This window comes from Panthera onca, chromosome C2 (assembly GCF_046562875.1).
Source record: "Panthera onca isolate mPanOnc1 chromosome C2, mPanOnc1 haplotype 2, whole genome shotgun sequence".
In the NCBI taxonomy this organism is placed as follows: Eukaryota; Metazoa; Chordata; class Mammalia; order Carnivora; family Felidae; genus Panthera; species Panthera onca.
This window is the reverse complement of record NC_138347.1, coordinates 371,066-384,147: the sequence shown is the minus strand read 5'-3', so window position 1 is coordinate 384,147 and position 13,082 is coordinate 371,066. Positions and strand designations below refer to the sequence as shown.

Genomic DNA, 13,082 nt, shown 5'->3' with positions numbered 1-13,082 from the left:
CTCCTCCATCTTTCCTCATCCCTCCTCTCTTCCCTCAGCAAACATTTACTGAGCATATTAGATACTATAGGTATAAAAAATGCCCCTTTTCCCTTCCACAAAGATGTAACTTTTTGTCCACTTAATTTATTGTGACTCTTTTGTCCATATTAAATGCCCTTTGAAAATTTTTAATGAGACATTAGTGTTCATCTTACAGATGTGCGGTGCCCTGATGAGCCATCGCCCTGTTTGTTGGCAAGTTCTTTGCAATTTTCTTCTGAATAGCCAACAGTCTAGAGACCATTTTTGGGTCTTCCTGAATAATTACTAAGGATGAATTTATTGCAGTGACCTCGCTGGCACACACATTGGCTCTCTGTTTGGGGTCACATCCTTCACCAAGCAGATCTGTGCTCTGGAGCACAGCCGGTCTATAGATTGTGTGTCTGGTGCGTGCAGGGGCGCACAGGTATGTGCAGTTGTGTGCACGTGAGCTCCAGGAAGAGCTGAGGACACCGTGCACTCAGATCACGGTTTGAGGCCCCCAGTTCCTGAAGTACTTGCCTAAAGTAAATCTTCTTTTATTCTTAAACAGGATAAAGAGGCATTACAGGAGCAGTGTGGAGTGGTGTCCACACTGCAGTCTAAACTCGATGAGGGCAGTTGCCCCACACCTCCTGCAGGCACTTGTCCTGAGAGCCCAGAAGTCCAATTAGAGGCAGTACAGACAGCGCTCCGGCAGCGGGAGAGTGAGGCAAGTGTGGGGGGCCGTGGGGGACTCCCCTCTGCTCAGGGCTGCTGGTGGCCTTCACTGCCCTTCTGTGTGGAGGGGCAGGACACCCAAATGATGCAGGAAGGGGTCTGTGTCTACCGCATATAACAGCTTGGTGTGGGCTATAAAATATCAGTAGCTCTTTTTTGCCGTGTACTTAAATCTTTTAATTTGTAGCTTTCATAATTATTAAGTGAACTAGAGTGTTAGGTACTTTTTAATATTCTCTCTTATTTTAATGAAAGGTTTTAGGCTTGAAAGAACAGTTAGGAAAGATTAAGGATGACTTAGTCAGCAAGCGCGATGAAGGGCCGCACCTGAACGTGAAGCTGGACACACAGAGCAGCCGTGCCTCCGTCAGCCTGCGAGAACTGCAAGAGGAGAATGCTCGCTTGAAGGTGAGCCGGGCAGGCCTGCCCAGACACCAGGCTCCACGTCTGTGCCCGTGCCACCACCTGCCCAGGGACCACCAGCCCCGGGTCCCAGACACTGTGGGCTCCGAGGGTAGTCCTCTGCCGCAGGGGTTTCAGGAGATGCCTGCCTTCTGCTCCTAGGTCTGAGCCGGGGTGGCTCTAGAAGGTGTGCAGGGGGCAGAGCCCAGGGCCACCTGGACCCCGTGCCTCCTGCACCAGCCTCTGGGTCTGGTGTGCGTCTTGAGAGCCAGTCTTGTAGAGGATGCTTGTTGGAGCTCAGCGGCGGCAGGGGCACACTTGTCTGACAGTAGAAGCTGTCAAGAGAAAGTAAATGTTCACCATTTACCTATTTGGGTCATTATAGACACCCCGTTCTCGGAGAGGTGATTTTTAGTTGTTACCCCTTCCTATGAGCAGGACGAAGAAAAATACTTTTATTTTATTTTTTTTTTCTTTCTTTCTTTCTTTCTTTCTTTCTTTCTTTCTTTCTTTCTTTGAAGACATTCTGTTTTCAAATCTTCTAATGCCTTAGTGTAATCATGCTTCTGAGGAGACTCAGGGTGTAAAGGAAGCAGCCTTGTGATGTATTGCGTACAGAGCCCTTGCCTGTGGCACCCCCGGTCGCTGTTGGGTGCGTGACCCTCACAGGCAGTGTCACATGATGCTGGTGACAACAGGGTTTGAGGCCAATCGCAGGCATCAGGCGTCCTTCAGTGGGAAACATACAGAAAACCACTTTTGGATTGAATGCTAGCATTTACACTCATGGGTTTATTAGGGTACCGCACGTCTGCCAGGTCAGGGGACTGCTTCCCATAGTCACAATTTATTGGCGTCGCTGTGATTATTTCCACAGGCATTTCTGCAGAACAAAGAAAAGGAGATCATGTGTGTGAGCGAGCAGCTCGAGGCTCAGCTGGCCGGGATGGGAAGGGGCGCGCTCAGTGAGGTAGGCCTTTCCCGGCACCCCTAGAACCAACATACCCCTCGGGGGCGAGTGTGCCGGGGGTGGGTGGCGCCAGGCCTTGTCAGCTCTGCGGTGTCCCGCCTGGAAAGGGACCACTTCCCCCAGAACGGGGAGTACTCCACACGTTGCAGGAGACCAGGTGTGCGTGCTCTTGGCCCAAGTGTCCACCCTTGTTCTCAGTTCGTGGCCCACGCGGTCTTCCCTCTTTGGGCTCCGGGTGCCCCTCTGTGGCCTGCCTGCTCCAGCCGTGCTGCGTCCCAGAGGGCTCATCTCCGATTTAGTGCTTGACTCTTTAAAGCCACCTGCATGTGCTGGGTTTATATTTATGTATGTGTATATAATATATATATTTTTTTACATTTGTCTACTTATTTTGAGAGAGTGAGCAAGCAAGGAAGGGTCAGAGAGAGAGGGAGAGAATCCCAGGCAGGCAGCACACTGTCAGCATGGAGCCCGTCATGGGGCTCAAACCCACGAGATCATGACCTGAGCCAAAGTCAAGAGTCGGGTGCTTAACCGACTGAGCCACACAGGCTTTCCGTTTGTGTTGTGATCGTGGCTGGTCTGTAGCACCTGCCTTTTCATGTCTGGGTGTTTAGCGCGAATAAGCCCACGTCGTGTGCCGTCAGAATCACCCTTGAAACTCCCTTCGGGTGTCCGAGGGGAGACGAGAGTCCGCATGGCGCCCAGCACAGGGGGCACGCAGGCCGGCGGTGAGGTCGCACCTCACCAGGGCCTACCTCTGCCAGCCGTACAGTTCACGGTGCAGGTTTCAGCAGGTGGACGCGTGTGTGACGGATCGCTCATATTCTCTAAACCAAAACCAAAAATTAACTCGTTTTCTTTTGTTTTCAGTATTGGCCAGATTTGCGTTTGAGTTTAAAGGAATTAAATGGCACTAGTGAAACCAAGAATTGTTGTGAAACCCTCAGTTTTCAGGAAGTGAACGTTGGACTATAAGAAGTTGGCGGGAGGTGGTAAACTGGAGCACGAATGGCTCAGTCACTAGAATGGAGTTTGGAGCTGTATTGACAAAGATCTCCATCTGATTTTCCACCTGGCAAGATAGTTAACACCTACGTTTCAATTGTCTTATCTTCAAAGTAGCAATAATAACATTTCTTACCTTAAAACCTTGAGGGTGACATTAACCAGCATGAGTGGAAGCATTCTCCAAGGTCCAGGGGGGCACAGCGCTAGGCTCGGAGCAGTCGTGGCGGCAGTGACGGCCCCATGCGCGCACCTGGCTCGGTCCTGCTCTTCAGTGTTGCCAGTCCTCAAGCCTGATTTTCTTCATTTGTTTGTCTTCTAGTGTTAGAACCATGCCTAAAACCTAAAATCTCCCTTCAGTAAAACCAAGCAGATCGATGTTACTTGAATATTAAAAAAATACACGTTAAGGGTGGTGACATTAGCGTGGAGGTGCCACGGAGAGGCAGCCAGGGAAGCTCTCTCTGCCCGTCGCGGTGATGGCACAGAGTGAGAGGAAGTGTCCAAACAAGAGGCAAAGTGGCCACCGTGGGTGTCCCTTCCCAAGCACTTTGGTAACCCTGATGCGGTGGGAGTGCAGCTTTCGGGTGTTTTCAGGTATTAAAGGTCATTTGTTAATTTGGTGCCACAGCTCAAAGTCGCTCCTGAACCTCAGATTAAAGGAGGGAAGTTCTGAAGGTGGAACGTTTCATTCGCCTCTGAACGTGCTTCTTCCTCAGGTTCCCTGTGACAGAAACTCAGAGATCGAGGAGCTTAGGTCCGTCATCGAGAATCTGCGAGAGAACCAGCAGCGACTGCAGAAAGACAAGGCAGAGGAGATGGAGCAGCTCCATGAAGTCATCGAGAGGCTGCAGAGGGAGCTCTCCCTCGGCGGCCCTGCGCCACTCGGGGCCCAGGTCAGCGAGCTGCCCGGCGACCCTGCGGCCAGCCCCGAGGCGCTGGTGGCGACGGGGCCCGCGGGCCGGCTGCTCTCGGAGCAGGAGCGCCGGCACGGCCAGGCCCTGGAGGCCCTGCAGCGGCGCCTGCAGGCCGCTGAGGAGGCCGCCGCACGGAAGCTGGCCGAGCTGGAGCACAGCGCAGCCCTCAGGGAGGCTGAGGTCCAGGGCATGGCCTCCCAGATCCGAGCCTTTGAAGCTGCCCTAAAAGCAAAGGAAGCGAAGATTGCAGAAAGGGATTTAGAAATCGATGCTCTGAAGCAGCAGAAACTGGCCCACTCCGCCGAGCTGGAGACCATCCTGTCCGCCTTCGCCCGCTTCCGCCGTTCCCTGGAACAGCAGCCCCTGACCGCTGAGGATGAGCCCCCAGAGCTTCAGCGGCTCCGAGCGCAGTGCGTCCGCCTCAGCCGCCAGCTCCAGGTGCTGAACCAACGGTTCCTGAGGTGCCAGAAGGAGCTGGACAAGCAGCAGGCGCGAGGGGCCCACCTGCACCCTCGTGCAGAGGGCAGCTCCCAGGGACGAGGCCCTGGGGGCGAAGAGGCCTCTGATGACAAAGCGTCAGGGCAGGACGTGGGCACAGCCCCTAACAGCCGTGTCGGAGACCCACAGGTGGGCCTTGTTCCTTCCTGGTCCGCAGAAGGGACAGCCTCTGTGCATAGGGAGCTGGGGCTGGGGTGCGCCGGGGGAGCAGGCACACGGTGGTACCAGGGAGCTTTGGGAGATCAGGCACACAGTGGTACAGGGGTGCGTTGGGGGAGTGGGGGCACACACACGAGGGTACAGGGGTGTGTTGGGGGAGCAGGGGCACACACGAGGGTACAGGGGCATGCTGGGGTGGGGGGGAGCGGGGCACACATGGGGGAGCCAGGGAGCACTTGGCGCCTGCAAGAGGCCCTGACCCAGACCACAGAGCACTGTGGCTAGACCAGGGATGGTTGGATGTTCTGTCCAGGAGGACCTACTGTTCCTCCTCCTTTCTCTTTAAGTCAATGACTGTCCTTCGTGTGCCAGGCAGTGGGGGATAGAGTTCCCACAGGGTGGCTTCTGGTGCTGTAGAGAGAGGAATCTGAAGCTCGTGGCTCCTGGGTGCATTTAAAGTCCCTAGAACCTCAGGTCAGAACATGTGTACACAGTGGAACCTTGGGCTGCCCTATTTCTTATACTTTTAAACTTCATATCTTTGAGAGTAATTGAAGGTTTTCAAAGCCCTATGATAGGGAACATTAAATGATGCAGAGATGGCTTTGTTTTAAGAGGCTCCTTGGATTTTCCTCTGTGGATTCTATTCAGTTGCTTTGTTGTTGTTGTTGTTAAGTTTATTTATTTTGAGAGAGTGCAAGCAGGAGAGAGACAGAGAGAGGGAGGGGGAGAGAGAGAGAGAGAGAGAGAGGGAGAGAGAGAGGTCCTCAAGCAGGCTCCATGCTCAGTGCAGACCCCGACCCGGGGCTCAGTCCCACAAACCGTGATGTCACGAGTCGGGTGCTCAGCCGACTGAGCCACCCTGGCACCCCTCAGTTGCTCTAATTTTTAACACTCCTCTCCTGTGTAAAACTTTTTAAGTTCATTTCAGCCTGGTCCTGAGAACTCCAGACTCTCTGCCTGCTGCCTCCTGCCATCTGCAGCTTGCGTGGAGCAGCTCCCGGTGGCCCATGTGTTGTGGGGTTTCCTGGCTGGTGCCCGTGTCACGGCGAGCACGTCCTGGCCTGCTGTGGCAGGGAGCAGGCCGTGTGTGCAGTGCTCACCTCTGGTCTCCTGTCCTTCGTGATTTAGGAGACGGGGACTTGCTGATGCCACCTGTGGACCTTCCCTCGGGGCCCTGCTGGCCAACATGCAGGCTCCAGAGCTCCGGGAAGTCCCAGGCAGCCCGACGACTGTGCTCAGCGTGCGTCGTTCTTCCTGGTGCTTTTAGCTCTACCTTCACGAGCGTCACCCTTGTTTTCTCTGCTTATTGCAGAGTGCAGTTAACGGTGATCTGCAGCCTGCCAAAGCCCCGGTGACGCCAGACCACCCAGGTCCACACAGACAAGACCGCGTGATGTCTGTGCTCGCGGCCTGCCAGAAGCAGCTGGAGTCTGAGCTGCTCTTGGTGAAGAGTGAAATGCACTTGAGCATGGACGACCGTGGCAAAGTGCCGGGAAGGATGAAGGTACCTGGGCACACAGCACGTGGTGCTGAGCGGGCATAGACCAATGTTACATGGATGGCAGCTCTATTGTGTTCTTGGAGTGGTCTGTCCACATCTGTTTTGAAGTTTCCTACATGTTTTTTTTTTTTTTTTTTTTAGGTATTCTCTAGAAATGCACATTTCCCATGGTCTAGCCTATGAAAAATGAGCAGTTACTTCTCCCTTAGTGATAGCAGTAGGATTTAACTGGACTCTAAGGTCTGTCCCTAGGGTTTTCTGTGTGAGGACAGCTGCTCTGTGGCTCAAGGCCTTTATCACCAGTGTTACTTTGAAAGCTCACATTTATTTTTTTGAACCTCAGGGGTTTTCCCTGCATATTTTGACTTTATGCTCCTGGCAGAGAAGAGCATAGTAATCTGGAACGCAGCAGTTTGAGCACTCTCGTCACCAGGGCAGAAACAACACGAGAGCTGACTTCTCTTTCCTGGGCTGGGGGCTGCACATTGGCCCATCAAGTGTTACAGGGTCGAGGTGTTCCGAAAATCAAAAGTGGCTGGTTTAAAGGTTTTCCTAAGGGCAGTGGCAGAGCGTGCTTAGACCCTGGCTCTTGAGCCTGCCAGTGTAGACGTTGCACAGTTCGGCAGGATGTTCCAGCTCTGCTTTTCCGGGAACTCTCCTGTGGCGTGCCAGGTACACCGCATCCCTGTTGTAAAGTCTGCAGGTTCTGAATCGTGCAGGTGTAGGCCCAGGGACTTCCGGCCAGGCCCACACACCCGTGCCTGCAGTTTTGATCGAAGATGCCTAAATCTGGTTTTATATGTTCATCAAATCCCCACAGGAAGTTTCATTCTGTTTGGAGAGGACTTGTTCTCTAACTCTGTGTAGCAAACATATCTCCATGCCCTTTTGATAAGAACATTTGTTTGAATTTTTAAGAGATAGGTCAACCCCATGATTATGCTCTGGTTGCAAAATTCTTGGAAGTTACACATGGACAAGGAAATGCCAAATTCATTCCATAAATCACTATTTTATATTTTTCTTTTTTTGTTTTAGGTTTTTATTCAAGTAATCTCTACACCCAGTGTAGGACTTGAACTCATGATCTTGACATCAAGAGTCACATTCTCTTCTGGGGCAACTGGGTGGTTAAGCACCACCGGTTAGGCATCCAGCTTCAGCTCAGGTCATGATCTCGAGGTTCGAGGGTTCAGTCCCTGCGTCGGGCTCTGTGCTATCAGCTCAGAGCCTGGAACCTGCTTCAAATTTTGTGCCTCCCTCTATGTCTCTGCCCCTACACCCTTGCGTGTGTGTGCACTCTCTCTCTCTTTCAAAAATAGATAAACATTAAAAAAAAAAAAAAGTCACATTTTCTTCTGACTGAGCCAGTCAGGTGCCCCACAATTCTATATTTTTCAGTGTTTGCATGTAGAAGTTTCCAGACCTTATTTTCCTCAAAAAAGAAATGCTTATGTCCTCAGTAAATTACCCCAGAAATAGGTTATGACTGTGTGTGTGTGTGTGTGTGTGTGTGTGTGTGTGTGGTAAAATACATATAATGTAAGAGTTACAGATAACAGTCATTTTTTTAAGACTTTTTTTTTTTTTTTTTTTAAGTAATCTCTCCACCCAGCATGGGGCTAGATCTCACAACCCTGCGTTCAGCAGTCACACACTCCACTGACTCAACCAGCCAGGCACCCCACATCTTAACCATTTTTAAATGTACAGTTCAGTGATCCTGCATACACATTAGTGAGGTTGTGTAACTAACTATCCACTTTCATACCTGTTGTCATTTTGTAAAACTGAAACTCTGTACCCATTAAACAGTAAGTCCCCATTATCCTCACTTCCCATCCCCTGGCAACCACTGACTCTGTCTCTGATTTTGTTTATTCTGAATATTTCATGGTGGGTCGTATAGTCTTTGTCTTATTGTGACTGGTTGATTTCAGTTAGCTTAGTGTCCTTGCAGTTCACCCCTATTGTAGCATGTGTCAGAATTTCTTTCTGTCTTAAGGCCGAATCATAGTCCATTTATATATATGCCACGTGTTGCTCATTCATTCACAGTCAGTGGGCACTTAGGTTGCTTCCACATTTTAGCCATTGTGAAAAATGCTGCTGTGAACATTGTGTATAAATCTCTCTTTGAGACCCTGCTCTTGGTTCTTCTGGATATATATCCAGAAGTGAAATTGCTGGATCATATGGTAGTTCCATTTTTAACTTTTTGAGGAATCTCCATACTGTTTTCCATGGTGGCTGCATCATTTTACCTTCCCACCAAGAGTGCAAGAGGGTTGCAAGTTCTCCACGTCCTTGCCACGTTTGTTATGTTACGTTGTGTTGTGTTGTGTTGTGTTGTGTGTGTGTGTCTTTATAGTAGCCCACCTAATGGGTGTGAGGTTGTATCTCGTGTTGTTTTTCTTTTTAATTTTTAATTTTAATTCCGGTATAGTTAACATATAGTGTTCTGTTAGTTTCAAGTGTATCATTATAGTTTTTATTTGCTTTCCTCTAATGATTAGCGATAGTGGACATCTTTTCATTTGCTTGTTGCCCATTTGTGTATCTTCTTTGAAGTAAAACCTATTCAAGTTCTTTGCTCATTTTATTTTTTTTTTAGAGGAGCCCCCCCCCCCTTTTTTTAAGCTTATGTATTTTTGAGAGAGTGTGAGCAAGGGAGGAACAGAGAGAGAGGGGGGGAGACAAAAGATCTAAAGCAGGCTCCACACTGAGAGCACAGAGCCTGACGCAGGGCTCAAACTCAGTGAGCTGTGAGATCATGACCTGAGCCGCAGTTGGGACACTTAACCGACTGAGCCACCCAGGCGCCCCTCTTTGCTCATTTTAAAGTCAGGTTGGTTTTTTTGTTGTTGTTGAGTTTTAGGAGTTCTCTGTGTATTCTGGATATTAATCCCTTATCAGGTGTAGGATTCACAAATATTTTCTCATATTCTGTGCACTGCCTGTTTACGCTGGATGGTGTCTTTTGAGGCACAAATTTTTAAAATTTTCTGAAGTTTAGTTTGTCTTTTCTCTTGTTGCCCATGCCTTTTGTGTCATTTCCAAGAAATCATTGCCAAATCCAATGTTGAGAACCTTTTGTCCTGTGTTTTCTTCGGAAGCTTTATAGTTTCAGGTTTTATGTTTTAGTCATTGATCTATTTTGGGTTAATTTTTGTATGTGATGTTAGTTAACAGTCCAACTTCATTCTTTTGCATGTATGTGGGCACCCAGTATTCCCAGTACCATTTGCTTGATAAGACTGTCTTTTCCCTAGTGAATGGTCTTGGCATCCTTGTAAAAAATCACCTGACCATGTATGTAAGGATATACATCTGGGCTCTCTATTCCATTGGTCTATATGTCTGTTTTTATACCAGTACCACACCGTTTTGAGTACTGTAGCTTGATTATGAGTTTTGAAATTAAGTAGTTATAAGCCCTTCAGCTTTGTTGTTTTTCAAGATTATTTCGACTCTTTGGGTCCTTTAAGATCCCACATGAATTTTAGGTTGGGTTTTTCTATTTCTGCAAAAAGTGAATTTTGATAGAGATTGTATTGAATGTGTAGATTGTTGGTTCGTATTGACATTTTAACAGTATTAGGTCTTTCAATCCATAAACATGAAACGTGTTCTCAGTTGTCTTCCTTAATATCTTTCAGCAATATATTGTAGTTTCATTGTACAAAACTTTCATCTCTTTAGTTCAGTGAATTCTTAATTAGTTTCTTCTTTTTTGTTGCTATTATAAATTGTTTTCTTAATTTCCTATCCGGATTGTTCATTGTTCATGTATAGAAATGTAACTGATTTTTGGATGTTGACTTTATATATCCTGTGACTGTGCTGAATTGATTTATTAATTCTAACAGGGCTTTTTTTTTGTAGAATCTTTGTTTTCTATTTATGATCATATTATCTTGGAACATACAGTATTACTCGTTCCTTTCCAATTTGGACACCTTTTATTTCTTTTTCTTGCCTAATTACTCTGGCTAGAACATCCAGTACTGTGTTGAAGAGAAGTGGTGAAAGCGGGCATTCTTGCCTTATTCCTGATTGTAGAGGAAAGTCTTTCAGTCCAATACCATTGAGTATGATGTATGGTGTGTCTTTTTCACATATGGTTTTTTATTATGTTAAAGTAGTTTCTAGTATGTTGAATGTCTTTATCGTGAAATGCATCTTCTGTCAAATGCATTTTGTCAAATGCATTTTCTGCGTCAGTTGAAACGATCATGTGATATTTTTCTCCTTCATTTTGTTAACGTAGTGTATTACATAGATTGGTTTTCTTATGTTAAGCTATACTTCCATTCCAGGAGTAAGTGCCACTTGGTTACACTGTATAATGTTTTTAATATGGTGTTGGATTCTGTTTGCTAGTCTTTTAGGATTTTTGCATCAATGTTCATAAGGGAAATTGGTATGTAGTTTTGTTTTTGTAGTGTCTTTTTCTGTCTTTAGTATCAAGATAACGTTGGCCTTGTACAGGGAGTCAGGAGCAGTTCTCTTTGTTTCTGTCATACAAAGGACAAGGTAGAGAATTAGTATATAATATAATATCCTCCTTAAATATATTATATATAATATCCTCCTTAAATATGTGATAGAATCTACCAGGAAACCCATTTGGGTTCTTCATTTTTTTGGAAAAGTTTGAGAAGGATTGATATTCTGTCTTAAATGTTTGATAGAATTCACTAGTAAAATCATCAGGTGCAGGGCTTTGTTTTGTTGGGAGATTTTATTTACTTTTTATTCTCCTTTGTCTCTTAGAACCTTTCTTGGTTTAAGTTTATTTTGTCTGATGTTAATATAACCATCCTGTTCTCTTTTGGTTCCTGTTTGTACAAAATAACCTTTTCTGTCCTTTTACTTTCAACCTATTTGTGTCTTTGGGTGTAAAGTGAGCTTCTCATAGCCAGCATATGGTTGGATCATGTGTTTTTATCCATTCTGCTGTTCTTTTTGATTGGAGAGATTCATTTACATTTGAAGTAATTACTGATAAGGAGTCACATGCTTTTTTCATTTTGCTGTATGTTTTCTATATGCCTTACAGCTTTTTTTTTTTTTTTTTGTCCCTGATCTCCTGCATTATTGTATTCTCTTGTGTTCAGTTGATATTTTATAGTGAAATGTTCAAATTCGTTTCTCATTTCTCTTTGTGTATATTCTATAGCTGTTTTCTTTGTGGTTATGTTAGCGATTACATTTAGCATCCAGCATTATAACACTCTGGCTTGAATTTATACCAGCTTAACTTTAATCACATATAAAAGCTCTTGTTCCTGGGGCACCTGGGTGGCTCAGTTGGTTAAGCGTCCCGACTTTGGCTCAGGTCATGATCTCGCAGTCCGTGAGTTCGAGCCCCACATTGGGCTCTGTGCTGACAGCTCAGAGCCTGGAGCCTGCTTCAGATTCTGTGTCTCCCTCTCTCTCTGACCCTCCCCCGTTCATGCTCTCTCTCTCTCTCTCTCTCTCTGTCTCAAAAATAAGTAAATGTTAAAAAAAAAATTTTAAAGCTCTGTTCCTTTATAGCTCTGTCCCTACTCCTTTTGGTTTTTGGTGTCACAAGTACATTTTTATACCTGTGTGCCTCAAAACAAACTAATGATTGGGGTTTTTTAATTTTTATTTATTTTTTAACTTTTTTTTTTTTTAATTTTTTTTTTTAACGTTTATTTTTGAGACAGAGAGAGAGCATGAACGGGGGAGGGTCAGAGAGAGGGAGACACAGAATCTGAAACAGGCTCCAGGCTCTGAGCTGTCAGCACAAAGCCCAATGCGGGGCTCGAACTCACGGACCGCGAGATCATGACCTGAGCCGAAGTCGGCCGCTCAATCAACTGAGCCACCCAGGTGCTCCATCATTTATTTATTTTTGAGAGACAGAGCACAAGTGGGGGAGGGGCAGAGAGAGAGGGAGACACAGAATCCGAAGCAGACTCCAGGCTCTGAGCTGTTAGCATAGAGCCTGATGTGGGGCTTGAATCCAGGAACCATGAGATCATGACCTGAGCCGAAGTCAGACTCTCAACAGACTGAGGCGCCCAGGCACCAATTTTTATTTTTATTTTATTTTTTAATTTTTGTACCCCTAAGTTTTAATTTTTAATTTTTATTTTAGAGTGCTCGCTTCGGCAGCACATATACTAAAATTTTTATTTTAGAGAGAGAGAGAGCATGTGTGAGCTGGGGGAGAAGGTTAGAAGGAGAGGGAGAGAGAAAGAGAAGGGAAGGGAAAGAAAATCTCAAGCAGGCTCTGCCTGATGCGGGGCTCAATCCCACGACCCTGGGATCATGACCTGAGACAAAATCAAGAGTCGGACGCTCAACTGACTGAGCCACCCAGGCACCTCCTAATGATTTTTTTTTAAATCCATTAATCTCTGAAGTTATATAGAAAAAATGTGGAATTACAAACTAAAGCTAACAATAACACTAACTTTTAAACTGACAATTTTTTAAAAAAATGTCTCTTATTATGTATTTATTTAAAGTTTACATATTTTTTAGCAGGAGCGAGAGCATGCACGTGCATGAGCTGGGGAGGGGTAGAGAGAGAATTCCAAGCAGGATCTGTGCCGTCAGAGCTGAACCCAACATGGGGCTCAATCTCATGAACTGAACTGTGAGATCATGACCTGAAATCAAGAGTTGGACACTTAACCAACTGACCCACTCAGGCGCCCCATAAAAAACATGTATTTTTTAAATCGTGATGAAAGCACAATGTGGAGTTGCAAAGCACTATTACAATAGAACAAACGTTTTTAGAAATTCAAGTATAATTAACGTACAGTGTTCTATCAGTTTCGGGTGTACAAAATGGTAGACTAGCTTTTATTATATTATGCATGCACTTACCTTTACTGAG

General features: G+C 46.3%; 1 protein-coding gene across 1 annotated transcript in view; it reads left to right on the top strand.

Moving 5' to 3' along the window:
• PCNT (pericentrin) overlaps positions 1 to 13,082 on the top strand; it is a 135,533-nt gene that overhangs the window by 87,796 nt on the left and 34,655 nt on the right. The window contains exons 28-32 of the mRNA XM_060640680.3: positions 578 to 736; positions 1,000 to 1,152; positions 2,024 to 2,116; positions 3,844 to 4,668; positions 6,014 to 6,205. Of these exons, the coding sequence (XP_060496663.3) occupies positions 578 to 736; positions 1,000 to 1,152; positions 2,024 to 2,116; positions 3,844 to 4,668; positions 6,014 to 6,205 (1,422 nt within the window). The remainder of the gene's footprint in view (positions 1 to 577; positions 737 to 999; positions 1,153 to 2,023; positions 2,117 to 3,843; positions 4,669 to 6,013; positions 6,206 to 13,082) is intronic.